The sequence below is a fragment of the Cervus elaphus genome, chromosome 4 (assembly GCF_910594005.1).
Source record: "Cervus elaphus chromosome 4, mCerEla1.1, whole genome shotgun sequence".
Classification (NCBI taxonomy): Eukaryota; Metazoa; Chordata; class Mammalia; order Artiodactyla; family Cervidae; genus Cervus; species Cervus elaphus.
In genome coordinates this window covers 26,632,814-26,660,494 of record NC_057818.1, presented here as the reverse complement: position 1 = coordinate 26,660,494, position 27,681 = coordinate 26,632,814, and the positions used below count along the sequence as shown (strand labels likewise).

The following is a 27,681-nucleotide window of genomic DNA, read 5'->3' as shown; positions in this document are numbered from 1 at the left end:
GTATGAAAATTTCCTACACAACAGGAAACTGCTTCAAAGATATTTATTATAATTGTTTACAGACTCTAAATTCACTAATAATCCTGCAATAAGTGCTGTTTTAACGCAACACAGGGCCTGGGACCACACCTCTGGCCATGCTGAGCACCTGTCTCAGGTGAGGCGGCCTGCCCAGGGGGTTTCCCGGTGCAACGACTCAGGACACTGGAGCATGGAACCCACAGGCCTGCGCTGTGCTGTGGGGGGCTGCCACCTGCGGTGGCCTCAGACCCAGACCCTGACTTGGAGCCCCGCAGGCAGGTTAAGACATGGTCGAAGTGCCTGAGAGACCATGAGAGGGATGTGGGGGGTTTCCGTGACGTGAATGCTGGGTTGAGTGCCGTGTTTTTCGGTCGCATAGCCATGATACCAAAAGGTATCAGGAGGTCTGTCCTGGCATCAGGGACTGAAGTGGCCCAGCCCTGGGCTACGCCTGTGTTGTCCAGTGCCCTGTGGTTTCCAGGTGGCTGTGGTAGTGCTGCAGTCCTTTGGCGCTTTCTCGTCGACACCCTATTCCATGGGTGGCACCTTGTACGTTTCAAAGCCCTTTAAATATATCCGGTTTTCTTCTGGGTACTCTAGCTTACAGCCCTTCTTGCTCACCGGCGCTGGTTTAGGCCTGTCAGGTTCTTGAGCTGACAACAGGATGGAAACAGAGAGTGATGAGACCTGGCCCTGCCCCGGGGACTCCAATGGCAAAGACTGAGATTTCCGAGGCAGCCTGTGTGGCTATGATGCAGAGATCTGATGTACCAGGGTCCTGGGTGTAAGTTTTGTCTTCATGCCAGTAACAAACAGAGGTGGGATATTTGGGATCCAGAGATTGGGACTGAACCACTGCCAGGCACACGATTAGCTTCCCCAATTTAACCACTCACTACAAACTACTCGGGGTGAGTGACATGCGTGAGGAATCAGGGGATTGGAGCCAGCTGGGCAGGGATGAGCTGGGAGGTACTCACCGTCACTGCTGCGCCCATGAGTCCTTGCACCAGGGCCTCTCCGGTGGACTTGACCTAGAAGGAGCCAGAGTCAGGTTCTCTCAGGCCCCCACCACTGCTCAGATGTGAGACAGGGAGGTCTGATCAGTAGGCTTACTAGTCCCTACAGGTGGAATCAACAGGGCCCTGTGTCCTGGAAGAAGACTCTACAGCTAACACAGTAACAGAGGGACCACATGTGGCTCTTAGGGAAGGGGCTCGTAGGGAAGGGCTGGGTGAGGAAGAACCAGTCAGGCTCCCTGTGAAGGCCCTGGTAACTGCCAACTGAGGCCCAAGGGGAGCAAAAGAACAGACAGGTGACGAGTCTGGCCCGAGAGGACAGAACGCCTAGTGAGGAGGCTTCCCAGATGCCAAGCCCCGAGCTACCTGCTTGGCAGTGTGGCCCATGTTCATTGCATCGCTGATTCTGTTTTCCAGAAAGCGCCAGGTGTCCTCAAAGTCTGGGGAGGAGTCCTGCATCATCACCAGCTCAGTGGTGTTGTAGATGCCAGCCAACACCGCTCGGCGGGTGTACCAGTTAAACTGCAAAGAAACCCATCCAGGGGGATAGATAGGTCACCACTGTTGCTGCAGGCTGGGGGAAGTCTGAGTGATTCCTACCCAAAACCCCTGGCACACCTGGGCTCCCTCCTGATTTCCTCTTTCCCTCACGGATACACGTGGCCCTCTGGACAACGTGGCTGTTTCCAAACTAGGCTGGGTGTCAGAATCACCTGGGAGATTGAAAATGCAGGCTCCTGGGCCCAACCTCTTAGAGCTCAAAGTCAGCAGGTCTGAAGTTAAGTGCCAGGATCTGGATGTTTATTAAGCATCCCATGTGCCTTTGCTACATCTGCTCAGCTTTGAACCCACCAGTGAAAAGCGCAAGTCTCCGGACATCTAGGGATCTCCCTAGTGGCTCAGATAGTAAAGAATCTGCCTGCAGTGCAGGAGACCCAGGTTCAATTCTTAGGTTGGGAAGATCCCCTGGAGAAGGGTTATGGCTACCCCCTTCAGTATTCTTGCCTGGAGAATTCTGTGGACACAGGAGCCTGGAGGGCTACAGTCCGCTGGGTCACAAAGATCTCATGTAATTTTCAGGTTTCCCTGGTGGCTCAGATGGTAAAGAATCTGCCTGCAATGCAGGAGACCCAGATTTGATCCCTGGGTAGGGAAGATTCCCTGCAGAAAGGAATGGCTATCCACTCGAGTATTCTTGCCTAGAGAATTCCATGGACAGAGGACCCTGGCGGGCAACAGTCCATGGGGTCTAAGTTCCAGGGAGGCTCTGTGATCAGGCAGTTATGACCAAACCTTGTGTCATCCATCAGTGATGTGAGGGCTTGAGGCAGCGTCAGGCACAGACCGCGACACCTGGGAGAAGCTGAGAGTTCAGGTCTTTCAGCAACTTCTGGCTGTGGCTATCCTGGCCAATCGCTCTTCAGAGCGCTAGATTGGCTGCTTCCTGTTTTACCTCCCTGATTTCTGGGCTTTCTAATTTCATTTTCCAACCATCTCTGTTGGTGGTATAGTCCCGTATGAGGGAAGTTTATTAAAGCACTTTGTTAGAACTGTGGTGGAAGCATCTCCCTGCCTTCCATCCTGGATCCCACAAAGTACCATCGCATATTAATTTTTTTTATGTAGGTGTAGATATATACATGTGTATATACATTTTTAATTTTCTACCAGAAATATGATAGTATTAGTAAGTCAGAATCTTTCCGGCTGCCTGTTTAGAGGCTTATTGATTTCTGAGCAAAGCAGGCCAAGATGGGCTGCAGGAAGGGAGTTTCTTTTTAAAGCAATGTCTTAAAAAAAAAGTCTTAGAGGGTGTCTGTGGCATTCTTTTTTTTTTTTTTTTTAATCAGTCTCATTAAAGACATACACTGAGGAAGTCTGCCACAGAATCTAAATCTTAAGAGACTGAGGGGAAAATGATTATAAAACGGTAGCCCAATCAGCCCTCTGATGCCGTGTATCACACTCTAGGGGGAAGGAGCACTGATGCGTGGCTATAGCACTGGTCCCTGAATGAAGATGACCTAGAGGCTACTGTGGCTTATTGAGGGACCCTCTTCAAACGTTAACCTCTCCTTCCAACATTGGAATGACTCTGGAGTCCCCCTGAAGGGATGTGCGATCAAAGAAATTTCACAAACTTCAGGAGGAAATGCTTAACCCAGCCGTCCCCACCCTCTGCGGGACTGAGGAGAGCACTCACATCAGTGGACTGGTCCCCAGCATAATGCCACATGTCATCCACCATGCTGGTCAGCAGGTTCAGGCTGGGCGGGATGTTGTGAGGGAGCATGAGGATGCTGAGGGCCTGGGGAGAGATGACACAGGAAGGGATACTTGCACATGGTAATGACAACGCCTCACTGCTCGGTAGAGGTAGTAAGGGGCCTGCCTAGCTCTCCTTCTGAGATGCACCATCTCCACCCACTGCTGTGAGCTCCTGGCGTCTAAGGCTCCCTCCCAACTATGGCTTATGGGAGCTGAGGCAGAGTACCCTCCACTGCCCAGTCAGACCCTCAATCCCTGGCATGTGAACTTGGGAATGCAGACAGCCAGGTCTAGCCTGGTATCTTTGAGTAAGGATGGAGGAGGACACCCCCGTTCTGTAACATGGAGAAAGAAGCAGGGATAGGAGGGGAGTCTGGGGGAGGTTCTAGGCCCTGATTCTAGGCCATCCTGGAGCCCAACAGCATCCTGCCCTTGATGCTCTGCTGCAGCTCATGATAAACTCCTTCCAGTTTTTTTCCCCCTAACTCAAATTGATTTCTGTTACCTGAGACCTCAAAATCCTTTCATATAAGCAGTGACACAACCCAGAGATGCCTCCATTAGCAGATATCAACACCGGACAATCCAAGGGTTGTCACCTTACCAACTCTGAAACCCACTGGCTGTGGCCTGTAGGAGTTGGTGAGAGATGTCCCCAGTCGGCTGGAAAGTTATCTTGAAATAGCCCAGGAGGGAACGTGCTGAATAAGAAGGCAACCAGGGCCTACTTCATGCACTTGTGAGGCTTTAAATGCAAGGTGGGACGAGTCAGTCCAAGAAATCGAGTATGTGAGCACGGGCAGGGGGCCCTTGACTCTGGGCTGAACCCCCTCACACCCGGCCCACAGATGAAATTAAATATCCAACCATCGCCTTTCTGCTTCCGCAGCCGCCATGGCGCCTGTGAGAAAGCTTGTGGCGAAGGGGGGCAAAAAAAAGAAGCAAGTCCTAAAATTCACTCTGGACTGTACCCACCCTGTAGAAGGTAGAATCATGGATGCCGCCAATTTTGAGCAGTTTCTTCAGGAGAGGATTAAGGTGAATGGAAAAGCTGGCAACCTGGGTGGCGGCGTTGTAACAATCGAAAGAAGCAAGAGCAAGATTACTGTAACTTCTGAGGTGCCCTTTTCCAAAAGGTATTTGAAATATCTTACCAAAAAATATTTGAAGAAGAATAATCTACGAGATTGGTTACGTGTAGTCGCTAACAGCAAAGAAAGTTATGAATTGCGTTACTTCCAGATTAATCAAGATGAAGAGGAGGAGGAAGATGAGGATTAAAACTCAAACGGGAATATTTGTATAAGTTCTTAAATAAAATTTATCAACCAAATAAATAAATAAATAAATAAATAAATATCCAACCATCTCCAAGCTGGGCAGCGGATACCAGTTGATCTGTGAGTCCTCTCAGTTGATATATCTTGACTTTCTTAACCGAGAATAGCCCACATTGTGACGCTTTGAAAAGAGGAGGAGGAAAAATGGAGCTTTAGGAAAGTTGGGGAAAGCCCTTGGAATGAACACTCCAATTCTCTAAGCGTCACACTGACAGACTGAAAAGAAGTCCCACTCCCCTGAGATCTAGAATGCGAAAGGCCTGTTAATGATGACGGTCAGTAAAATCTTCTGACTTTTCTCATCTCCTTCATGGAGCCCTCCTCACCAAAAACCAAGTGACACGCTCGGGCCACTAGCAGCCCACCAGGACGTGATCTAGGACCAGGCCACTCACATCTCCAAGAACTGAGACACAGACGGCTCAGAAGGCCCTCTCTTTGGCTCTCCTCAATTTGACACCTCGAGTACCAAGTACATTGCACATCCCTGGGTCTGTGGAGACTAACAAGCTAACTTCTGAACATCGTGCCAGACCTTCCACGTGAAGGTGCTAAGAATCATAAACATGAACACACTGTCATCCTGGGGCCTGGATGTGGGTGGACCATGTACCCGGGGCCAATGCTCAATGTATGGGATCAACATTCTCAGTCTGGTTTCCACAGCATCCCTCAGGAACTTGTCTGTCTTCTTCTTCCTGGAAGAGAAAAAAGAAAACTGAGCGTCTCTGGGTCAAAGGCATGGGATCAGTGCTACCCTGTCTATTTGGTTCTAGCGGAGAGGGTTCCACCAGCTAGAACGAGACAGGCAGCTACATTTCCGTCCCATCGGAGCAGCTGGGGTGCTCAGTGCTACTCTGCAGGCTCTGCTTGGACTGGCCTCCTGGGGACAGCTGGTGGGGCCTGAGTCCCCCCATCCTCAGCTGCTACCCCGAGCAATGACGCCATGGGACTTACTCTGCCTGGCCCAGCTGTACCAGCTTCTGCTCCTCCTCCAGGACACGGGTGAGCCGAGCATTGCACTGGGTCACGAAATGCAGGATCAGCTCACTGCCGTCATTCCCAAACATGCTGGCGGCTGCACTGGAGAGACCCAGGGACTACAGAGGGCGAAAGGGAAAATGGAAGTGGCGGGCAGGTACAGTGGCCGCGGGCTGCCTGTTCATCACTAGCACCTCTTCTCCTGGCACCAGCAGCTTGGCTTTTAGTGAGACACCCTCACTCCTCATTCTTGGTCCACGCGATCTGGGAGAAGCTGAGCTCTAGTCCCTCCACACTCCCTCAGGCCCCCGGGTGTGATGCAAAGCAGGGGATCCAAGCCTGCATGTGTGGAGTTCACAGCGCCTAGTTCTGGGACATGCACGTGACCAAATCTAGTCCTACGAGGCTGTCTCCGGAATTCCGCTAGTACCGACAGGGAAGAGGGACTCTCTCCTCTGGGGTTGCTGACTCTCTCAACTCATGGGAAGCCCCTGCTGAGAATGAAGGTCATGGAGTGGATAGCAAAGCAGATATTCCATGGAGACAGCTCCCAGCAGCACAAGATAAGAACACTGAGCCACAGGCACTTTCAACCTTTTCTATTATTAAATGAGCTCTATGTCTTGCTTGAGCCAGTTCAGAGCTGAGTTCTAACACTTGTAACCTAGAATTGTAACTGTTGTGAAAAGGGCCTTGGAAAAAGCTCTGTCTTTCTCTCTAGCTCACTTAACCTAAATCTCTTGGAAAGTAGGTCTCTCGGTTATTGGAAAAAAAAAAAAAAAAAGAACCCACAAACTTTTCTTACTGAGTTGTCAAGGGGTTATTTAACAAAGCGACAGAGATCTTTTACTAATCCTGATAAACAACAGTCACTGAGCAGCTACAGTCGGAAGAACCCTGATGACAGCAGGGACAGAGGACAGAAAGAAACAAAAAGACTTTAAAAATCCCCACCGCTGGGAGTCGGGAAGGAATTCTCTTCTGGTGGAAGTACCCAGCCTTTTTGGGCTTCCTTGGTGGCTCAATGGTAAAGAATCTGCCTGCCAGTGCAGGAGAACAGGACGAGAGCTACTCTCTGTAGCTGCTACCTTTAGGATACCTTAATGTTCTCTTTATCTTTTCGGCTACCTGGTTACCAATGTCACGTCTAGTTAACAACGCTTTGTATTAAATTCTCTCTATTCAGGTGATTTCTTCTGATTGACGCACTCCCTGAAAGACCAACTCCGCCTCTCAGAATCTGTCCTGAAGACACCAACCAGAAATGTACTTAATTATGTCGCTGAATCAGATTTTCCCAAACAATCCTGTTACATTTCTGTTCTCTACAGGTGCCGCACCTTTCTCTAATGATTCTCTCAAACCTCCCCTGCCACCTCCAAATCTTTGTGTCTTACCACTTTTTCCTAAATTCAGGTTCATGAGACAACCACACCTACTTCAGAGAAAACAGAAGCCATTCCCTGGGAACTCAAAAGATTCTTCTAGAAACTAAATCTGCAGCTGTCTTCTCCAGCTTTGCCTCTAATACATCGAAGGCCAGTCTTTCCACCTGTTTTCTGGACTTCATAAGTCTTGCCTTCAAGGAAACTCAAATTTTAAATTTTGCCGTTTCTCCTGTATCTTTACCATCACCTGTGTTTCTGCATCCTCTGGCTCCAACTTCCATCCCACTTCCCCCGCTCATACGCTAGTTGAACACTAGCTCTCCTCTGCCCCCTCCCAGCCACATGCCTCTCCATTTCCTTACCCTCTGCTCACTCCTCAACCCACCCCATTACTGCTGACCTGTGCTCCCCTCCGATGGCTGACACTGCAGTCACTGATGTCTAGTAGCTCCGTCCACATGTTGCTGCTTGGCCTCCAGAGCCAGGCTTCTCCAACTCAGTCTCCTTTGCCACCCCACCCTGCTTCACCCACCCTTCAATGTCAGCGGTCCCCGAGAACCTAGACTCCTCTCTCTTTTCACATGACATTCCTGGCATACTCACACTCGTGCCACCCGAGGCAATCTCACTCACGTCCCTGGTTTAATGATCACATACATATACTCTAGTCCAGGTAGCTCCTCCAGTTTCAGGCCTGTATGTGACCCAAAGATCCCTCAGACACAACAAAGCTCAGGACTGTACCCATGATCCTTCCTCAGACTTGGACCTCTTCAGGGGCCCTAATCTTAGAAAATGGCACCACCACGTACCCACACATGCAAACCAACAGGCAACTCAGTCACGCCCTCCTATGTCATTCTACCACCCGTCTCCATGTTCATTGCACTGTTCTAGGTCAGAAAGCCCTCCTCTCTCCTGCATGATTGGCAGCAGGCCCCAGTGACTTGCTCTGCCTCTAATCTTTCTTTCATCCAGCAGCCAAAATGATGGTTTTTGAAATGTCAAATTTAATCCCATATCTTCTGTATCTCCAGGTGGGGCTAGTGGAAAAGAATCCACCTGCCAATGCAGGAGACGCAGGTTTGATCTCTGTGTTGGGAAGAGCCCCTGGAGCAGGAAATGGCAACCCAGTTCAGAATTCTTGCCTAGAAAATTGCAGGGACAGAAAAGCCTGGTGGCTGCAGTCCATAGAGTTGCAAAGAGTCGGACACGACTGAGCACTTATCTCCAATTATTCTTAGAACAAAAGAAAGTATAACTCTTCAAAGTGACCTTTGGATCTTGTCTGACTTGGCCTCACGCAACTTCCCCAGCCTCACGCAACTCAGATCTCTTCCATCACACTACTTATGATCTGCCTTTAGAACCTAACTCCCAAGATCCAATTGCATGGTATATTCTTTTTATATTAAAAAATAATCTAAAAATAAAGCCATTTCTACTGTACAGAGGAAAAACAAGCAAAACCAGAATATCTGGTAGCAGTGAGGGGTTCTGGGACTCTGAGTTGGGCTGGAAGAAAGTGTAAGGCCCTCTGCTCTGGCCAGTATGACTCTCTCCTGGCTGATCCTGGTCAGGCCACCCTGCCCACACCCATGCACACCTGGGCTCCTTCTGCAATGGCCTCTGCCGTCCACCCATGGGCGGGCACGAACTCCAGGGCTGCTGTCAGGATGCGGTGCTGCAGCTGCTCCTCACTCTCGTAGTCCTCCTCCTCCTCCCCGCCCTGGTCGGTGTACCTGAGACAGACATGGGGACAGAGTTCTGACTCCTCCTCTCACCGCCTCCTGCCGAGCAACACAAAACATGCCTGGCCAGAAACCACAGGCACTGTGCCTCCTCTCAGCGCGTGTTGGGAGGACATTTACTTACGTGTCAGCATCAGTGTGTGAATGCCAAGAGAGCAAAAATCACATCATCTTTCGCCTCCCAAAGAGTCACTGAGAGAAAGAACCACTGAGCAAGGAGGTCACGCAACAGGAAGGGACACGCTCTCACAGCACCCTGGACATCCCAGTCTACAGCCTTATAGCCTCACGCACTGTTTCATTATCCAGGTTTGTACCAAACTGCAATCCGTGAGGACAGGGACAATGGTGACATTATTCACAGGGCCTGGCACAAAGAAGACCCTCTGAATTGAAATGAAAAGGACATTCACTGAGAAACCAGAAAACTGGCTGGGGACACTCTCATTTCAGAGCTAAAGGAGTTTCTCAGGGGCAGGATGAAGTAAACAGAACATATTTAATGGAGACGGAAATTATTATCTCCCTTCTGCCAGGCAATCTGGCCCCACAGAGGTGAACAAAATTCAGAAGGTGTGTAATCTTTGACTCAGTGCTCCCACTGCTGATAAAATCACACACTTTATCACACTATTTTTCATGATGTGAATGAAATCTAAATATCCATCAATAAAAGGTCAAATAAATTCCGGTACTGCCATTTGTTGGAATATTACACAACCATTAGAATCATACAATCTCTGAAAAGACATTAAAGATGTCCTGCTGAGTGAAAAAACAGTCTCTGGAACAACAGGTATAGCATACACTGTAATTAATCATTTATAATATACACAGGGCTATATATGAAACTTGCTTAGAGAAACATCTAAAAGGATAATCACAAAAACGTTAGCAGAATTATTCCTTGGTTTGTGATTTCTGGTAATTTTTTTTGCTTTATTTTTGTGAACATCTTTATATTGTTCAGAACATTTTAGAATGTATAGGCACCATTTTCATAAAATAAACAAAGAACAAGTCCTTTCCAAAGATGGTTTTGAAAATGATGAAAGGTGTGAAGAAGGTGGAGAGGAGAAACGAAGGAGATGCACAGATTCACCCAGGCACTTAAAGTGGACAAAATGGGTGGACAGGTGTTCTGATGCCTACCTGGGGGGTGAACGCAGAGCCTCTGGATTGGGTTCTTCTACGCCCTGTGCCTCAGACTGTTGCTGAGAAGAAGAGGGCGGAGGTTGATGCTTCTGCTGATCCGAAGACCTCAGCTGCATAGCTGAAGCGTGGAGGGCACGTGGTGCCAGGGCCGGTCGGCAGTGGGACACTGAAACAGAAGCTGAGCTGGTCAGTCAAGGACACTCACTAAAGCAGACCCTTTGAGACCCAGGGTGGTAGGAGGGATGCAAGACAAGCAGAGAAAAGCCAGAACCAAGTGCTAGATCCCAGACAAAAATCTGAGGTAAACTGGGAACCTTTTGACATGGTGGTGGCGGTGTTTAGTCACTAAATCGTGTCCGACTCTTGCGACCCTATGGACTGTAGCCCTCCAGGTTCCTCTGTCCATGGGGTTCTCTAGGCAAGAATACTGGAGTGGGTTGCCATTTCCTTCTCCCCTTTTGACATGATGTGTTGGCACAAGCATAAACCAGAAGAACACTTGTCTTCCAGGCATGTTTCCATCGTTTGTTAGGTTAATGGGCAAAGAGCATGACCTTAAAATATGCAAATTAAGAAATAATCTCTATTTACTCAATGAGAATGCTGTGAGGCTCAAACAAAAAATGAAAGTGACTTAAAAATGTTACATATTTAGAAATGCAAATCAAAACCACAATGAGGTACCGTTACACGCCAGTCAGGATGGCTGCTATCCAAAAGTCTACAAGCAATAAGCGCTGGAGAGGGTGTGGAGAAAAGGGAACCCTCTTACACTGTTGGTGGGAATGCAAACTAGTACAGCCGCTATGGAAAACAGTGTGGAGATTTCTTAAAAAACTGGAAATAGAACTGCCATATGACCCAGCAATCCCACTCCTGGGCATACACACTGAGGAAACCAGATCTGAAAGAGACACGTGCACCCCAATGTTCATCGCAGCACTGTTTATAATAGCCAGGACATGGAAGCAACCTAGATGCCCATCAGCAGACGAATGGATAAGGAAGCTGTGGTACATATACACCATGGAATGCTACTCAGCCGTTAAAAAGAATTCCTTTGAATCAGTTCTAATGAGATGGATGAAACTGGAGCCCATTATACAGAGTGAAGTAAGCCAGAAAGATAAAGAACATTACAGCATACTAACACATATATATGGAATTTAGAAAGATGGTAATAACCCTATACGCAAAACAGAAAAAGAGACACAGAAATACAGAACAGACTTTTGAACTCTGTGGGAGAAGGTGAGGGTGGAATGTTTCGAAAGAACAGCATGTATATTATCTATGGTGAAACAGATCACCAGCCCAGGTGGGATGCATGAGACAAGTGCTCGGGCCTGGTGCACTGGGAAGACCCAGAGGAATCGGGTGGAGAGGGAGATGGGAGGGGGGATCGGGATGGGGAATACGTGTAACTCTATGGCTGATTCATATCAATGTATGACAAAACCCACTGAAATGTTGTGAAGTAATTAGCCTCCAACTAATAAAAAAAATAAAATAAAATAATAGACTAAAAAAAAAAAAAAACATGAGCTGATTAGTTTATCATGGGAAGTTTATCATCTTCATCTTGGGAAGCAGTCCTGAACTACTTTAATAAAATTAAATGAACTGTAAAAAAAAAAAAATGTTACATATTTATATGTCACAGCAAGAGCACTGGATTAGAAATCAGGTGTGAGTACCAACTCCCTAGTGTTTATGGGGTGTCTATTTTCTCATCTGCAATATTGCAACACCCCCATTTACTTTAGGCAAGGGCTTTTGAAAAGTACAGTATTGTGTTCCCTAAGGAAAGGCTAATAACTACGTTTTTTCTTTCCCAGCATTTTTACAAAAAAATTCAAACATATAGACAAGTGAAAAGAACTGTGGCATGGATGCCTGTATATCCACTACCTAAGTTCTACATAGCTATCCATCACACTCTTCCTACATTAATCTGTCTATTTCTTGATGCATTTGTCGCAGACCTCAGTATTCTTTATTTCTAAACATTTTAGCACACACATCCTTAACCAGAGTTAAAATTTTTGCTTTTCTTTTATTGAGGTGACATTTATATTCACCTGTTTCAAATTTTTCACTCTAGTCTTGCCTGTCCAAGAATTTCATCTATACAGAATCATACTGTGGGTTCTGCATATGTACAAGACTTTTTGGCCCAGAGTATCTTTTGGATTAATTCACATTTTTGTGTAGGTCAGTAGGTTGTTACTTTTTCACTGTTCAGTAGCATTCCATTAAGAAACACTACTCGGGCTGTTTCAGTGTTGGCTATAATAAGTAAAGGTGCTATGTACACACTTGTTCAAGTCTTGTTGTGGACATATGCCTTCATTTCTGTTGGGTCAGAAAATCTAGAAGATTTTCTGGGTCACAGGCTTTATTTGTACTTCTCCGGAATATAGTTTGGAGTTATGTATAAAACAGAGCTCATTAAGGAAAAAAAAGAGTCTATGGATCAACTCAGGAAACAATGATTTTTAAAAGAAATACAGCACGTGACATGTGAAAATATCAATTATTTTAGTATATGCACAGAAAAAAATGAAGCAAACATTCATAAATCTTTGAGAAAGGTCTGGGAGATCCCAAAGTAATATTGCAGAATCACTGCAGTCCACGAGATTTCAGGTGGACTACAGGAGAATACAAAAGAACATTATTTCATCATTTATATACTTATATATGTTAATACATAATTTACTTATGAGAGGTGACATTCCATTTATGGTAGTGATATAAAGGTCAATATTTTTATAAAATCAGATGTATAAACAAAACTAGTGACTATATGGCGGCAAAGGTGATACGTAGATATTGAAGAATTACTTAAGTGGTGGGGAAATGACTGACTTAGGAAAAAGTATTAATAGACGAGGGGCTCTCTGTAGCTGTTTCCTGTGATCAGGGCCCAGGGATTTGACAACGGAGTCAAAAGACTAGGACGAGTGTGCCCATCTGCAACGGACGAGCTGTGTGATCTTGGGCACCTACAGCCCTCTCTCAGGCTCCGTCAACTCCGTGAAATGGGAATGATAAGCCCTACCCAGATGCTCTTGCTCCTCACAGGTCGAGAACGTGGTCAGAAGCCAGCCAGGCGACCACTTCAAGGCCGGGGCGCCGGCGCGAGCCATTATGCCCTTCACCTCACCTTGTTCTCGAGCCGCCCCGAGGCTTCTTCCGCCCCTCACCCAGACCAGGTCGGTTCCCCCCACCACCACCACTTCCCTCCCTTCTCCCGGGCTCGGCCGCCCCCTCACCGGGCAGGCACCGCAGCTGAAGGAGCCTCCAGCCCGCCCAGCGTAGGGCTCCAGAAAACGCCGCCGTCGCCGCCATCTTGGAAGCGGGCACGCGGCCTACGGCGAGGCGACCGCAGCGCTGAGCAGCTATTTCCGCCTTGCCCCGCGCAGTGGGAGTTTTCTCCTCTCGCGAGAGGCGCGAGGTGTGTAGCCGGCGGTTGCGGAGAATCCCGGAGCGAGCTCAGGGCGGCAGGTGAGCGCTCTTCTGAAGGTCTGTGAGCTCGGTCGTCCCCAACGGTCCCCTCCCGACCCATTCTCTCCTCTACATCGGCTCTTTTCCCATTTCCAGCCCCGTCCTTCGGCGGAAACGTGGCTGTGGCCACCTCCCTGAGGACCACAGCTGGGTTTCGCCCGGAGGAAGCCGGTGTGAGGGGCCGCGTTGGCCCTGTCTCCCCTGGGGCCCCTGGAGTGGTGGCTTCGGTCCTTCCCGGGCGGCCTTATCTCCCGCGCAGCCGGACCCAGCCTGCGGCCCGGGAGACAGCGCTGAGCTGGGGACCGGGAGATCGGAGTCTGAGACCCAGTACTGCTAGTAGCAAGCTGTTATGACCTTGAGTCTCCGCCCCTCTTTGCAAACATCGGGGAAGCCGAAGTTTCCGTCCTGGGGGTCGCTGGAACCCCAGGTTGTAAATTTGAACCTGTGTCTTCACCGAACCTCCAAGGTGTTGAGTTGGTATAATTGAGTATTCCCAAACTTGCCAGGTTGGAAAAGCCATCAGGATGCTTGTTAGTAAATTGGATCCGGAGATCTTTCTCCTGGAGAATCGATTAAATACCTCTAAATGTACCCGTGGAATCTTATTTTAACGTGCCTCCGGGTGATTTCGATGATCTGTGAGTTTGGGAAAGGCTGATGGCCTTTATTCTCACATTGAGTGCCAAGCTCTGCATGACTCAGGGAGATCATGGACTAGTCACTGAACAGAAATATAAATACGGAGTGCTTCACTGAGGAATTAATCAACAAGGAAGGCTTCATAATAGTCGGAAGAAGTAAATAGTCGGAAGAGATACCGGAGGGCAGGAGCTAAGCATGCCGTTCTGTAAATTTTGTGCAGTTAGACCCTTTTCTGTTTTGCATCTTTGCAACTTTAATCTTTCCAGTTAGCTTATCAACTCTAGTCTTTTCAATTACTTCTCCCCTGTGTGAGTGTGGGGGAAGCCTCCTCTTAAAATTTCAGATCCATATTTCTCGATTTTGGTAAAGCCCTACTAATATCTCCATGAGGTTTTGTTTTCTGAGTTCTGTCCACTCATCTTCCAGCTTCTCTCTCTTGTGGAAAATCTAGCATTTACTTGGAGACAAAGTTGTCCGTTTCTTTTCCTTTGAGTTTACTACTTCCTTACAGATTATCACTTTTTTCTGTGTGTGTGTGTGTGTGTTTCAGTTTATTTGAATTAAAATTTTCCTGATAAGTGTCAGTATTCTCAGAAGTTTTTTTACACATCTGACTTAAAAGGATTTGATCCTTGGTTTGAGCTGAAATCCAAACTTCAATCTTTTTTTTTTTTTTAATTCTTTCCCCCACCTTCATCCTTAAAGGAAGCCAAATGCCTCAAGATTTGATGTTTACAGGTGTCTTAAAAATAAACAAGTGAATCTCCAGAAGTTGATCTCAGATAAATGCAGTGACATGACAATGACTTCTACTCTGCCACTTTAATGAAAGTGGGGCTCTGAGTCACACTTCTAAGTATGTTGACTTAGGTGCCAGACATTTTTTTCCTTATGTCTTTTTAGAAAAAACATTGACAATAACATAAAACTCTGATGATGAATAACATCACACTTTCACTTTTAGATGTTTAAAAGAACACTGTGTCCCATTTTATTCGGAAAATGCTGACCGCAAATGGTGGCAGTGTCTTGTTTTTTGAGGGTTAATGTTTAATAAATGTATTTTATGAGTTCCCTGTTGCCATAGAAGATTAGTTTCAGGGGATATGGAACACAGAGCACTTTCCCGTCTTCTAATTTACGGACACAATCCCACTGGAGTACTGTATAAGATGTCATAAAGTGTGACTCTCATATTGTGTAATTTTAACAATGAAAAGCAGCTTCACATCTCTCCCTGGGGAGCCCTCCCAACTGGCAGGGCTGAGGAGGAACAAGATTTTATAGGACTGTTTGAAGGAAAGGCAAATAAATAGACTGGCCCCAGAGAAGTGGAAGCTCAGAATTCTCTGAGAACATTATTTTATTGAGCTTTATGTGCCAGGCCCTGCTGAGTGCTTTGCATATTTTTATCTTCTTATTTACTTCTTGCCACCGCCTTGCAAAATATTAGATCATTATCCCTACTTTATTAATGAGAGAAGAGAGAGGCTAATCACAGACCCATGGTTATGTAGCCAATGAATAGAAGATCTAGTGCTAGGCAGAACCCAGTTCATTTCTGTTGGAAACCCGTGCTCCATAAAACTCTGCCTCCATTAAGTTTGCTGAAAAGGTCTAGAGATCTGGCCTTTTGCATTTTTCTTGCTAGTGAGTAGCCTTTGGCCCCTTGGTTCTTGCATGAGGGTTTTCTGTGAGTACAGTGCAAGGTTGGTGTAATGGGAAAGGATCTTTTCCCATGGCCCCCAGGGAGAACTTGTTTCAACATCATTCTAGAAACAGGTCGTTTATTTCTTATAACTTCATTCCCAGCAGTCCATATTCCTGTCTTTTGCAGTTGGTTCTTAAATGTGAGATCCCAAGTTGTTCACTTGAAAGACTTGTAAGGGTTCTTCCTCAACATCATGTTACAGTTGACAGCTTAAAGTTTCAGTTCTTGATTGTGTGCTTTTTAGGGATTTAAAAACCACAATTTAGTGAATAAGGAGTCCTGTTTGTCTGATAACACTTGGCATCCTTTTACTGTGCTTTGAAGGCAGGTTGGGATAATAAAGGTATTCCACAAGGAAGGAATCAGATAAAAGGCATGATGGAGTGCAAAATGCCAGGATTTTCCACTGAACAAGGGGAGGTAGGAGATTACAGAGCACCTGGATCCAGAAGACTGAGGAGATTTGACTTTGCTCTAGAAAATAAAAGCCTTAGTAACTCCTTTAGAAGATGAACGGCCAAATCAAAAGTACTATCATATTTAAGGATGCCTGGCTAACGTCAGCATGTTTTAATAGGCTGAAAGGCAAGTCATTTGAAGGGAACATTTTGAAAGAAGGAAGAGTGTGTGTGCCTGGCTTAAGCTCAGTCCCGGAATGTTTGTGGTGACACAATTGTTACTGGGTTAGCCACCTCTCGGGCTTCCCTGGTAGCTCAGACCGTAAAGTGTCTGCCTACAATGCGGGAGACCTGGGTTCAATCCCTGGGTCGGGAAGACCCCCTGGAGAAGGAAATGGCAACCCACTCCAGTATTCATGCCTGGAAAATCCCATGGACCGAGGAGCCTGGTGGGCTACAGCCCATGGGGTCGCAAAGAGTCGGACACAACTGAGCGACTTCACTTCACTTAGCCACTTCTGAGAAGACAGAAGTGTTCCGCTTAAGACCGATCCACGCATGACCTCTCTCCTACAGCTTCTGTCTTCGTGTCATTTGGTAGAGCTATCTGCAAGCAGGGACTCAGCGTCATTAATGTTTAAGAAAGAAAAGGGGAACTAAGTAGGCTGCTATCTTGCTGACCTGAGAGCATCGTGAGGACATTGTATACTCCGTCTGAGTATCAAGTGAAAGAGAAAGTTGACTCTGGTGGAAGGAAATTTCTGTAGGTTGAAAGCATGGGTTTTACAGTCATACAGACTGGGATTCAAATCCCAGCTCTTTCTGTATCCACACAACACTTACCAGTTATGTGACCTGGGCAAAGTCAACAGCTTGTGTCCTGACTGTAAAGTGGGAGTATTACCTAGTTTAAGGTTATACTTGGATTCAGTTGAGATAATGTATATTAAAAGCTTTGAAGAGTTTAGCTAGTATTGTTAAAGACATGGTAGATACCATTGATCACTGCAGACTCAGTGGAATTGAATTTTCATATCTTGATGAATGGGGAAATATCATTATTCAATTTACTAAACTTACATATGTTGTCTCTTTTTAAAAACATCTCAGCTTGTGGTTAGGATGTGGCAGCCAACTTATTTGCCTCCCTTGCTGAGTCCTACTTCTGCTTAATTAATGTCCTGTGTGTTTTATATTCTGTTCAAGCTGAGTTTTCATATCAAAGAGAAAATAATCTTTGTGCCTTCAACCTCCTTACTTGACTCCCCAGTCAGGATTCTCACCGAGGAAGCCACCTGCCATGTTTGGGAATGTTGGGGTTATGAAACCTTGGATAATGGGTTTACTTAATCACACTCTACTATCTACAGTGAGATTTTCTAATGGGAGGTCAAAATTAGGTGTAATTCTAATCATTGCATGTTTGTCTCTGCTCAGCTTTGACTCTTTTTTGGCCCATAGCTTTTAGGTCCACATCACGGCGGGAATGGCAGATTTTGGGATCTCAGCTGGCCAGTTTGTGGCAGTGATCTGGGATAAGTCATCCCCGGTGGAGGCTCTGAAAGATCTGGTGGACAAGCTTCAAGCCTTAACTGGCGATGAGGGCCGAGTGTCTGTGGAAAATATCAACCAGCTGTTGCAGTGTAAGTACCTGCCCAGGTTGCCTTTCAGGGCAGACAGTTATGCTGGGGGTGCTGCTTTTCTGCCGTCCTTGGCGGCTGGGTTTTTGTTTCGGGTGGCACATGATAGTGTGTTTCGGTTGAGGTATAGTGGACTTAGATATTGTTGATGATTTGTGTAATCAGCTTCTTATTTCTTATTACTTCATGCTTAGCCGCTTAGTCGTATCCAACTCTTTGTGACCCTTTGGACTGTAGCCTGCCAGGCTCCTCTGTCCATGGAATTCTCCATGCAAGAATACTGGAGTGGGTTGCCATTTCCTTCTCCAGGGGATCTTCCTGACCCAGGGATTGAACCCATGTCTCCTGCATTGCAGGCAGGTTCTTTACCCATTGAACCTGTTCCACATCTTTTTTTTTAAAGCTTGCTTTTTATCCACCTTCTTTTTTTACTTTTCCCCCTGAGCCTGTAAAAAAAGAAGTTAGTAAGACTGCGGGAGAACAAGCATCCTTGCCTCACTTGGTAGTAACAGTGGTATAATAGCATTTGCAGAACAGGTAGGTGTTTATTTTATGGGGCCACACATGTAGCTTTTGTGGGGGCTTGGTCGATGACTTCTGGGGCCCAGGTGACCACTAATTAGAGTCTTCCTTCTCTTCAGCTGCCCACAAAGAATCTAGCTTTGACATTGTTTTGTCGGGTGTAATTCCTGGAAGCACCACCCTGCACAGTGCTGAGATTTTGGCTGAGATGGCCCGGATTCTTCGGCCTGGTGGATGTCTTTTTCTGAAGGAGCCGGTAGAGACAGCTGTAGGTAAGGAGAGCTTCACTTGAAAGACTAGATCTTCACTTGAAAGACCCACTTAAACCCTAAGATTTAACAGGGTTGAATCTTAGGTATGTTCGCTGCATCTCTCTGAGTAGCAGGTATCATTTGGAGATCAGTATTCCTATACTAAACCTTATCCTTAGGGATAAGTTATTGTAAAACTCTGAACCACACATCTGAATGAATTGTGATCTTTGACCCGCTGGGTAGTAAAGTAGAAGGAAACTGCTCATCTGAAAATGGCTGGACCCTTCAACGGGTGAATGGTTTAACTGGTACGTCCACACAGTGGGAAACTATGCAGCAGTTAAAAAGAAAGGAACAAACGGTTGCCACATGCAGCAGTTTGGATGAGTCTCAAGGGAATCATGCTGAGTGAAAGAAATCCAGTCTCCAAAGCTTACATGCTGTATGATTCCATTCACAGAACATTCTTGAAATAACAAAGTTATAGTGACAGGGAACAGGGTGGCCACTGTTAGCGGTTAGGATCAGGAGGAAAGGGTGTTCATGAGGCTATAAAGGGGGTGTGTGAGGGTTCCTTGTGGTGATGAAGACCACACACACACACACACACACACACACACACACACACACGTGTGTATGTAAAACTGGTGAAATTGGGATAAGCTCTGTGGACTATAAGTGAGTTTCCCAGCCTTCATACTGTATAGCAATTGTATAAGATATTACCATGGGGAGGTAAGGGGAAGGGTCCTCCGAACCTCCCTGAACTTTTTTTTAATTTACTGTACATCTATAGTGTTTCAAATTCAAAAATTAAAATATAGTCCTAGAGTGATGAGGTAAGTATTGATTCATGTGAAACTAAAGATAGAATCCAAGGAATAAAAACCTTTTAAAATTTTTTTTGCTTAGTGGTAAAGCTGTCAGAGTCATTCTAGAGTTTTAGCATTTTAACTTAGACTTTCTATCAAAATGTGATGTATTATTTCATCAATTATGATAATAGAAATGAAAGTATTTTGAAACACATAGAGGTGTTTATGTGGAAACACAAACTTGTGATGTTAGGAGCAGATATATCCTTCCTTGCCAGGAGGTAAACCTTGAGTGGCTAACCACAGCGTCTCACCAGAACCATACAAAGGTACTTGAATACAGTTTCTAATCCTCTTTCTCAGTCATTATCCAGCAGCCCCTGTAAGGTTAAGTATTTCTCAGAAACAGAGGGTGACAAGAAACAGTAATAAAGGATTTATTGTATAAGAGCACTTTGAACAACCAAAAGGATTTCTCTAATTAAAGTATCATTAAAAATATATATACATATTTATATTGTATATAAATATATTTATATTGTATTGAACAGAATAGGTTATTATTATTCTGAATAGAGTAGACTAGAATAGAGCCTTTATAATTTTTCCTGCATTGGCCTATAAAGCTACTAATTGGGGTTTTCCTCTTAGCAGTTAACAACAGCAAAGTGAAGACGGCATCTAAGCTGTGTTCAGCCCTGACTCTTTCTGGTCTTGTGGAAGTAAAAGAGGTATGTTTGTAGACGACCTTCTTCGCTAGGAATTTAAGCCTTGGGTGATTAAACCCAGTGTCTCTTTGTCAGACAATACAGAGAGAATCTGGGTTCTCCCTGAGGTGAGGTGAGCAGCGTCACTTAGACTAGCAAGCAAGTAGAGAAGATACCTGATGCCTCGAAGGATGAGACCTCTAAAATCAGCCTCCTCTGGAGAGACTCAGCTTGGGCCCATGTGGGGGCCGTTTTCTGTTCTCGGTATTGGTGCTGACGCCTGAGGCAGAAAGGGAGCAAGACATCTCTTAGTGAACACAAGTCTTAGGCCCACTTGGAAGGCAGTCGCCTGTAATTATTACACAATTATTACACAAACCTTACACAGTTATTTTCCTCAGCTTTTTGGTGGGAGGCTGGAATAGGTTGGAGGGGAAATCCTTTTCTGACAATTCAGTAGAAACATTAATGTTAAATAGAGGTGCTCATGGTTCTGCATTCTCCCATGCCCAGATGTTCTTGTGCGAGAGGTAGGTGGTAATTCACAGTAGTTGTTATACTTGGATCTGTACATGGCCTCGGACCTCAGTGTCTTTATACTTTCCCTTTTTTATTTTTCTTTTTAGTTAAAGTTCTTCTATTTTTTATTCTAAAATACGGGATGTTCATAAAACTTCAATTAAGACCAAAGAGTTTAAAGTGACATCTCAGACTTTGCTTACACTCCCCTCCCTAGAGGAAGCCACCAATACATTTTTTGGTGTAGCTGTTAAGACATTTTACGCATTTACAAGAGTGTTGTGTGTGTATGTCTCCACATTTTTAATGTAAATCAAGTCATTATACATTGTTCAGTCACTAGCTCTTTTCCCCACCTTTAGATACGCTCAACATTTATCCATATCAGTGTGTTTCCCACTTGGTTATTAATGATGGAACAACATTCAGTGGTATAAATGGACTGTGATTTTTGTGACCATTCATTCCTTAATTCTTGGATGCAGAGGCAGCACCTCCCACCGTTTTTCCTACCTTTACTGCCTGCTGCTTCATCTCAAGGAACATAAAAAGTGTTTCCCTCCCCCTTGGTTCTCTTTCTCTACTACATATTTCATTTCTAGCCTCTTTATGTGGGCATGCTTCCCCGCTATAGGCTTTGATCCTATTCAACATGCCCGATTCATCTTGATAATTATAATCATTACAGTCCCCACAATGCCTTGCACAGCGCCTTGTACCCAATAGACAGCTATCTGATAAATACTTTAAAACCCTCCGTGGAATGGGCTAACTGTAAACACGTAGACAGAAGGTACGCTCTGGAGAACGGGAGGCATGAGGCCTTGTCTGTGATCTCCCTCTGTCGTGTGCTTCCTCCAGACGCCAGCATGTGACACCCGTGGGGGGACGCGGTACAGTGTCACACTGTCGGAAGGACTGTGATGTGCCCTAATTGCTGATGTCTTGAATTCCAGCTGCAGCGCGAGTCCCTGAGCCCCGAGGAGGTTCAGTCTGTCCGAGAACACCTGGCTTATCACAGCGACAGCCTGCTCTCTGTGCAGATCACAGGCAAAAAGCCCAACTTCGAAGTGGGCTCTTCTAGTCAGCTTAAGCTTTCTACTGCCAAGAAGTCTTCCGGTGAGATGGCCGAGGGACATGTCTGTCTGAGTGGCTAAAGGAGGTCCTGTTAGAAACTAAGCCAGAGATCTGATTGAGGTGGTAAGAACTTTATAGGATCAGCTCCTTCCTTAATTTCTCTCATTTCCAAATAGAAGGATGCTTAATGTACTGCTGTCCTGGGCATATTCAAATCTGAAACTGAAGTGACACGTAGATATTACCTAGTTCGGCCCCTCCTTCTTCACCAGAGGATGCTGAGGCTCCAGGTTCCAGAGTCCTGAGTCCTGTAGCTTCATTAGCTAATGAAGTCTTTCCAGACCCCAGAATCATGACACTTACCCTCTGAAGACCTCCCAGGGGTGGTCGTGGCAGATAAGACTGCCCTGTTCCTCTTCCTGTGTGTCCTTTTCTCTGTGCCATTGAAGTCTGCTTTTCTTGCTTTGAGGATCTTAAGACACTTATAGAAATAGCTCTTCTGTTTAGAAAATTACACCCAGTCCTTATATCATTCTCACCCTTCCTAGCACTGTCTTTTAATGCCCAGGTTGAGAAGAATTGTCCCAGCTGTGAGAGAGACAGAAGTTTACAGGTGCATTCACACTGCTGTTTTGGCTGTCCAACCTGTATCTTCAAGAAATTCCTTGGCATCCTAACCTTTGGATTCAAAGTTCCAGGGCAGCTAGGATCTGCTTAGATGACCTGCCCTGTGGGGGTCTGAGTATCCAGTTGTGACAGTGATCACAGAGGGCACACTTTACCCCCAAGCCCCCTTCATGAGCCAGCCCACACTGAAGCCCCCGGAAAGGGAATCAGGTGTAATTGTCACTGATTTGTTCTTACACTACCACCATCGGCTCCAGAGCCCGTTTTCTTGTCTATAACAGGTTTACATGAGACCAAAGCTTTGCTATTCACAATGCTTTTTGGCACACTTTCTCATTTAATCTGCAAATCTCTTGCTGTGGGTATAGGGAATACTATTAAGCCCTGTGCTGAAACTAAGAGGAGGAGGAGAACGTAAGCTGGAGTGGAAGCTTAAAGCGTTAGGCAGACTGTGTCTGTATTTGTGTGTATTTGTGGCTGTATGGAACTGGCCCAAGTATCTAAATCTGTTTCCTTATAAGATTAGGATGACAGGTAACTTTCCTCATGAGGTGGTTAGCAAGACTAAATCAGATAACATACGTAAAGTGTTTAATATGTAGTATTAATATCTGGCGCAAAACAAGTGCTTAACAAAGGATGACTTTTATTACCATGAAGCGATGGGTCCTTCATAAGTGGTTGAGCCGGGCTTTGAGCCCAAGTCTTTAGACTCCCAGTCCAGTGTGTTCCCTGCACAGCCTCAGAGGAAAGCACTTATATGTGTGTGGACCTTGTTTCTGGCTGCTTTTCTGACGCTCGTTTTCTTTTATTGGTTGAACTCAGGGAAGCCTGCTGTGGACCCTGCAGCTGCCAAGCTCTGGACCCTCTCAGCCAATGATATGGAGGATGAGAGCGTGGTGAGTCAGCTCTGTGGTCACCTGATTGTTTTCTTTTAGGCTTCCCTCAGCTCAGTTGGTAAAGAACCTGCCTGCAATGCAGGAGACCCTGGTTCGATTCCTGGGTTGGGAGGATCTGCTGGAGAAGGGATAGGCTACCCACTCCAGTATTCTTGGGCTTCCCTTGTGGCTCAGCTGGTAAAGAATCCTACTGCAATGCGGGAGACCTGGGTTTGATCCCTGGGTTGGGAAGATCCCCTGGAGAAGGGAAAGACTACCCACTCCAGTATTCTGGCCTGGAGAATTTCATGAACTGTATAGCCCATGGGGTTGCAAAGAGTCGGACACGACTGAGCGACTTTCACGTTCATGTTGGGTTGAGTGGTCATAGTTTGGAATGGACTCTCTGAATTTGTAAGTGTGGAAGCATTTAAAACCCAGCCTTGTGGTGGTGCCTGACACTGGTGTTTTTGACTCAGAAGGAAACTCCACATTGTGGCATCTTACATTTCCTTTTCAGCATCTTTCCCCACAGATTTTCTTGTTCTCACTTCATGTGATATACTGAAGACTCTTGTAGGCATGTGTAAACCTAAAAAGAGTTTGTTAGCTAAAATATTTTTTGGCTTCTTCATCTGGACAAGATACCAAATGCTCACTGTCTTAAAATCTCAGATCTGTGCTTTCTGTAATAAAATGCTTCATTTCTGCAACTATCGAGGTTAGTGGTAAGCAAAATAGGTGATGGTTTGTGTCCTCATAGAACTTACAGATTAATTGTCCTCACACATTACCCAAGTGTATATATTATTATTGCCTTTTCCCCTGAAATTATATAGAAAATATTCCATCCCCTTTTCTCACGTGACAGCCCTTATATATTCAAGTACATATAACACTTCCCTGTTCTTCCTGCTCCCTCCCTCCCACCCTCCACACACATATTCTCTGCACATCATAAATGAGTTCCCAGGCCCCTCACAACCCAGTACAGCTTCCATGCCTGTAGTTTACTTGCTGTGTGGGTGGCTTGGGTGTGATGACCAGTCCTGGGTAGGACGGTGGACGCCTTCTGACACACAAGGGTAAACTGCGGCCGTGGCCCGTGACTACGTCAGCTGTTCATTAGCAGAGAGCACGACTGTGTCATTCATGGCCTCCAACACTCTCCAGGATCTTATAGACTCAGATGAACTGCTGGATCCGGAAGATCTGAAGAAGCCAGACCCAGCTTCCTTGCGGGCTCCTTCCTGTGGGGAAGGGAAAAAGAGGAAAGCCTGCAAGAACTGGTAAGCCTTGGGGTGAGCCGGGGCCACCTCACTACTAAACATATCTTAATGGAAAGTGTGTCAGATGTATAGAAGAGTTTAATAAACAGGTACATTTTAAAGAATACTAAAACGAACACCCAGGTACTGACCACCCAGGTTAAGAATCGGGAACCTTAGACGTTGCCTCCGCCTGCTTCCTCAGTCGCATCTCCCTCCCTCTCCTTCCAAGAGGCTACATTCTCCCATGCTTGGGTTCCTCCTTCCTGACTTTTTCCATAGTTTACTATGTCTGTGTGAATCTCCAAACAATACCTTATTGAGTTGTGGAGCCCAAACCTGACTAGGCCAGGAAGGGTCCATGTCTGCATCTGTGAAGGCTCAAGGGGAAAGGAGGTCTGTCAAGGATTTGGGTGGTGGGAAATCTCACTCATCAGCTCCTGACTTCCCCCAGCACCTGTGGCCTCGCAGAAGAACTGGAAAAAGAGAAGTCGAGGGACCAGATAAGCTCTCAGCCCAAGTCGGCTTGTGGAAATGTGAGTATCTGGATGGTTACTCAGTATTCACAAAGGACTAACGCATACAGAGACCAACTTCAGCTTTACAGAAGCTACTGCCCAAGTACTGTAACAATAGGTGGACATGTGAGACTGTGTCTCCAGGTAGTAGTGGGAAGACGGGTTATCGCCTGAGAGTGGGTAGCACGCTCAGGCCCATAGGGAGGCAGGCGCCTGTCGTTTCTTATTTCTGGCCCCTTTCTTTCTGCTTCATACTGGGCCCGAAGCTACCTAACCATTTGCTACGTGTGGCTATGATTTGAACTGCTGAGAATCCAGAAGTATGTCTACCTAAGGAGCTTTCTCTAGACCTTTGTCTTTCATGAAATCAGAGATCTTAAAGACACTCAGTCTGTGGGTCTCAACTGGACCTACAGATTCTCGCACTTATTCTCTTCAGGCTGCTGTGGCCATCCATATATGATATTATCTTCAGCCCACATCTCCGGGAGAGCTGACACTCGGCTTCTCGCTAATGGGTGATGGTCTCTTCTCTCAACAGTGCTACCTGGGCGATGCTTTCCGCTGTGCCAGCTGCCCCTACCTTGGGATGCCGGCCTTCAAACCTGGGGAGAAGGTGCTCCTGAGTGACAGCAACCTCCACGACGCCTAGGAGGCCTGGCCTGGGACACGCCTGCTCCTCCGCCAGCTCCCGCCCCTCACATCCCACCACATGGTTCCCCCCATCTCCTCTGACTTAGGTCCCTGGCGGGGAGGGTGCTCGGGACAGAGTGGAGCTGGCCGGGGTGTGGTGGTGTGGAGTGCTGCCATAGGTCAAGACCAAGATGTCCTGGGGCCCCGCCACCTGAGCGGGGCCCTCCTTCACCCAGAGTTAGGCGAACGGTGCTCATCTCCAGGAGGCCGAGCTCCCTGCATCAGTGCTGACTGACACTCTCGGATCCCGCCGCCCTTGAGTGTTGACACCTGTCTCATTCTAAGCTCTGCAGCGGCACCCACAGCTCATCTCCCAGAGTTGGTGGTTTATTCACCATGTGGTTTTCGGTGACATGAAGCAAGGGTCTTGTGACCTCAGAGCACCAAGGGAGTCACTCATGGGTTGCTGTGATCATATCCAGTGTCCTGTTCCCTCCACTCCTCTCCCCCCATCCCAGTGTTAATGTGTTACATCTGTGTCCTATTTCATTTCTGTTCATCAGCAGGTATTAAAATGTATGTACTTACGCATATTCACTGTGAAGAGGGGCTTTGTCTGTGTGTCTGTCTGTGTGTGTGATGTCTGACACAGCCCTCTAAGCTCACCTGGGACCACAACCATTTTTGGAGAGACTGAATCACACCACAGGGAGCCATTCCTGCACTTAGAGATCAGGACCGACCTCCATCGCCTTTAGAAGAGTCCGTGCTGGTGAGCACTCAGAGAGAAGCAGGACAGAAGCGGAACCAACAATAAATCTCTGAGCAGGAGCCCCTCTGTTCTTGTTCCCCGCCTACACAAACATGGACTTGATCTTGCCAGATAGCAAGAGAGATTGTGTGGATATAAGAGACCCAGGTTTTTCTATTTCAACAATAAATAAAAGTGCCCATTGGTATTTGTCCGTTCTGATGGATTTTAGTTATGGGTGTGGCTTCACTCTGAAGCCCCAGGGGTAGGCCGACCAGGACCTGTGAGCATGACAGGACATCACTGCTGTGATTACGTTACATTGTGTGGTGGATGTGAAAGAGTTTGCAGATAAAGTCCCTCATGGAACCCTCATACACTGTTGGTGGGAATGTACAACCCTGGTGCAGCCACTGTGAATATGGAGGTTTCTCAAAAAACTAAAAATAGGACTGCCATATGACCCAGCAAATCTACGCCTGGATTTATATCCAAAAACACCAAAAGCTAATTTGAAAAGATATATGCGCCCCAGTGTTCATAGCAGTACTATTTACAGTTGCCAAGAATGGAAGTAACCTAATGTCCATCAACAGATGAGTAATAAACATCAACACTGAAGGTGGTACATACATACAATGCAACACTACTCAGCCGTAAAGAGGAATGAAACTTTGCCATTTGCAACAACATGGATGGACTTGGAGGACATTAGGCTGACATGAGAAACAAATAATGATACCAGTTATATATGAAATTAAAAAATACAACAAACTAGTGAATATAACAAAAAAGCAGAAGTCACAGAGAACAAACTCAGTTCAGGGGGTGGGGGCCATTATAGGAGTAGGGGAGTAAGAGGTATAAACTATTAGGTATAAAATAATAGATATATTATTGTACAACATGGGGACTATAGCCAATATTTTATAATAACTACATGGAGTATAACCTTGAAAAATCATGAATCACTATTGTACACCTGTAATGTATTATACAGCAACTATACTTCAATAAAAATAATATGGGGAAAACATCCTCCATGGACCTTCAGCCTTTTAAGAGGGTGATTATCCTGCATGGGCCTGACCTAGTCAGTTTATCCTTTATGAGAACTGGAGAATAAGTTTCTCTTGCTGGCCTTGAGTTGCCATGTTATGAGGGATCCACAGGCAAGGAACCACAAGTAACTTCTGGGACCAGGGAGCAGGACCCAATGACTGTCAAAGAGAAAACAGGCCCTCAGCCCTGCAATCACACCTGAAAACAGAAATCTGAACTGAATAAT

General features: G+C 46.1%; 3 protein-coding genes across 5 annotated transcripts; 2 read left to right on the top strand and 1 right to left on the bottom strand.

Moving 5' to 3' along the window:
• Window positions 1–26: 26 nt before the first annotated feature.
• COQ9 (coenzyme Q9) lies at window positions 27–13,357 on the bottom strand. The gene is made up of 9 exons (XM_043898562.1): window positions 13,202–13,357; window positions 9,921–10,089; window positions 8,624–8,759; window positions 5,606–5,748; window positions 5,262–5,346; window positions 3,244–3,348; window positions 1,407–1,562; window positions 1,002–1,055; window positions 27–674 (listed from the first exon to the last, which is right to left on the bottom strand). Exons 1-9 carry the CDS (start codon window positions 13,275–13,277, stop codon window positions 639–641), a joined length of 960 nt encoding a protein of 319 aa, XP_043754497.1. The 5' UTR covers window positions 13,278–13,357; the 3' UTR covers window positions 27–638.
• Window positions 4,203–4,641, top strand: LOC122691766 (60S ribosomal protein L22-like). The gene has a single exon (XM_043898568.1). It carries the CDS (start codon window positions 4,203–4,205, stop codon window positions 4,587–4,589), a length of 387 nt encoding a protein of 128 aa, XP_043754503.1. The 3' UTR covers window positions 4,590–4,641.
• Window positions 13,297–26,601, top strand: CIAPIN1 (cytokine induced apoptosis inhibitor 1). Of its 3 annotated transcripts, none has more exons than XM_043898566.1 (9): window positions 13,297–13,433; window positions 17,646–17,827; window positions 18,466–18,618; window positions 20,070–20,146; window positions 21,598–21,760; window positions 23,171–23,244; window positions 24,397–24,512; window positions 24,946–25,027; window positions 25,551–26,601. In XM_043898566.1, exons 2-9 carry the CDS (start codon window positions 17,671–17,673, stop codon window positions 25,659–25,661), a joined length of 933 nt encoding a protein of 310 aa, XP_043754501.1. In that variant the 5' UTR covers window positions 13,297–13,433; window positions 17,646–17,670; the 3' UTR covers window positions 25,662–26,601. The 3 variants fall into 3 exon arrangements, with proteins under 3 accessions (XP_043754501.1, XP_043754498.1, XP_043754499.1); XM_043898563.1 differs by having other exon boundaries at window positions 20,067–20,146; XM_043898564.1 differs by having other exon boundaries at window positions 13,358–13,451; window positions 20,067–20,146.
• Window positions 26,602–27,681: the final 1,080 nt, after the last annotated feature.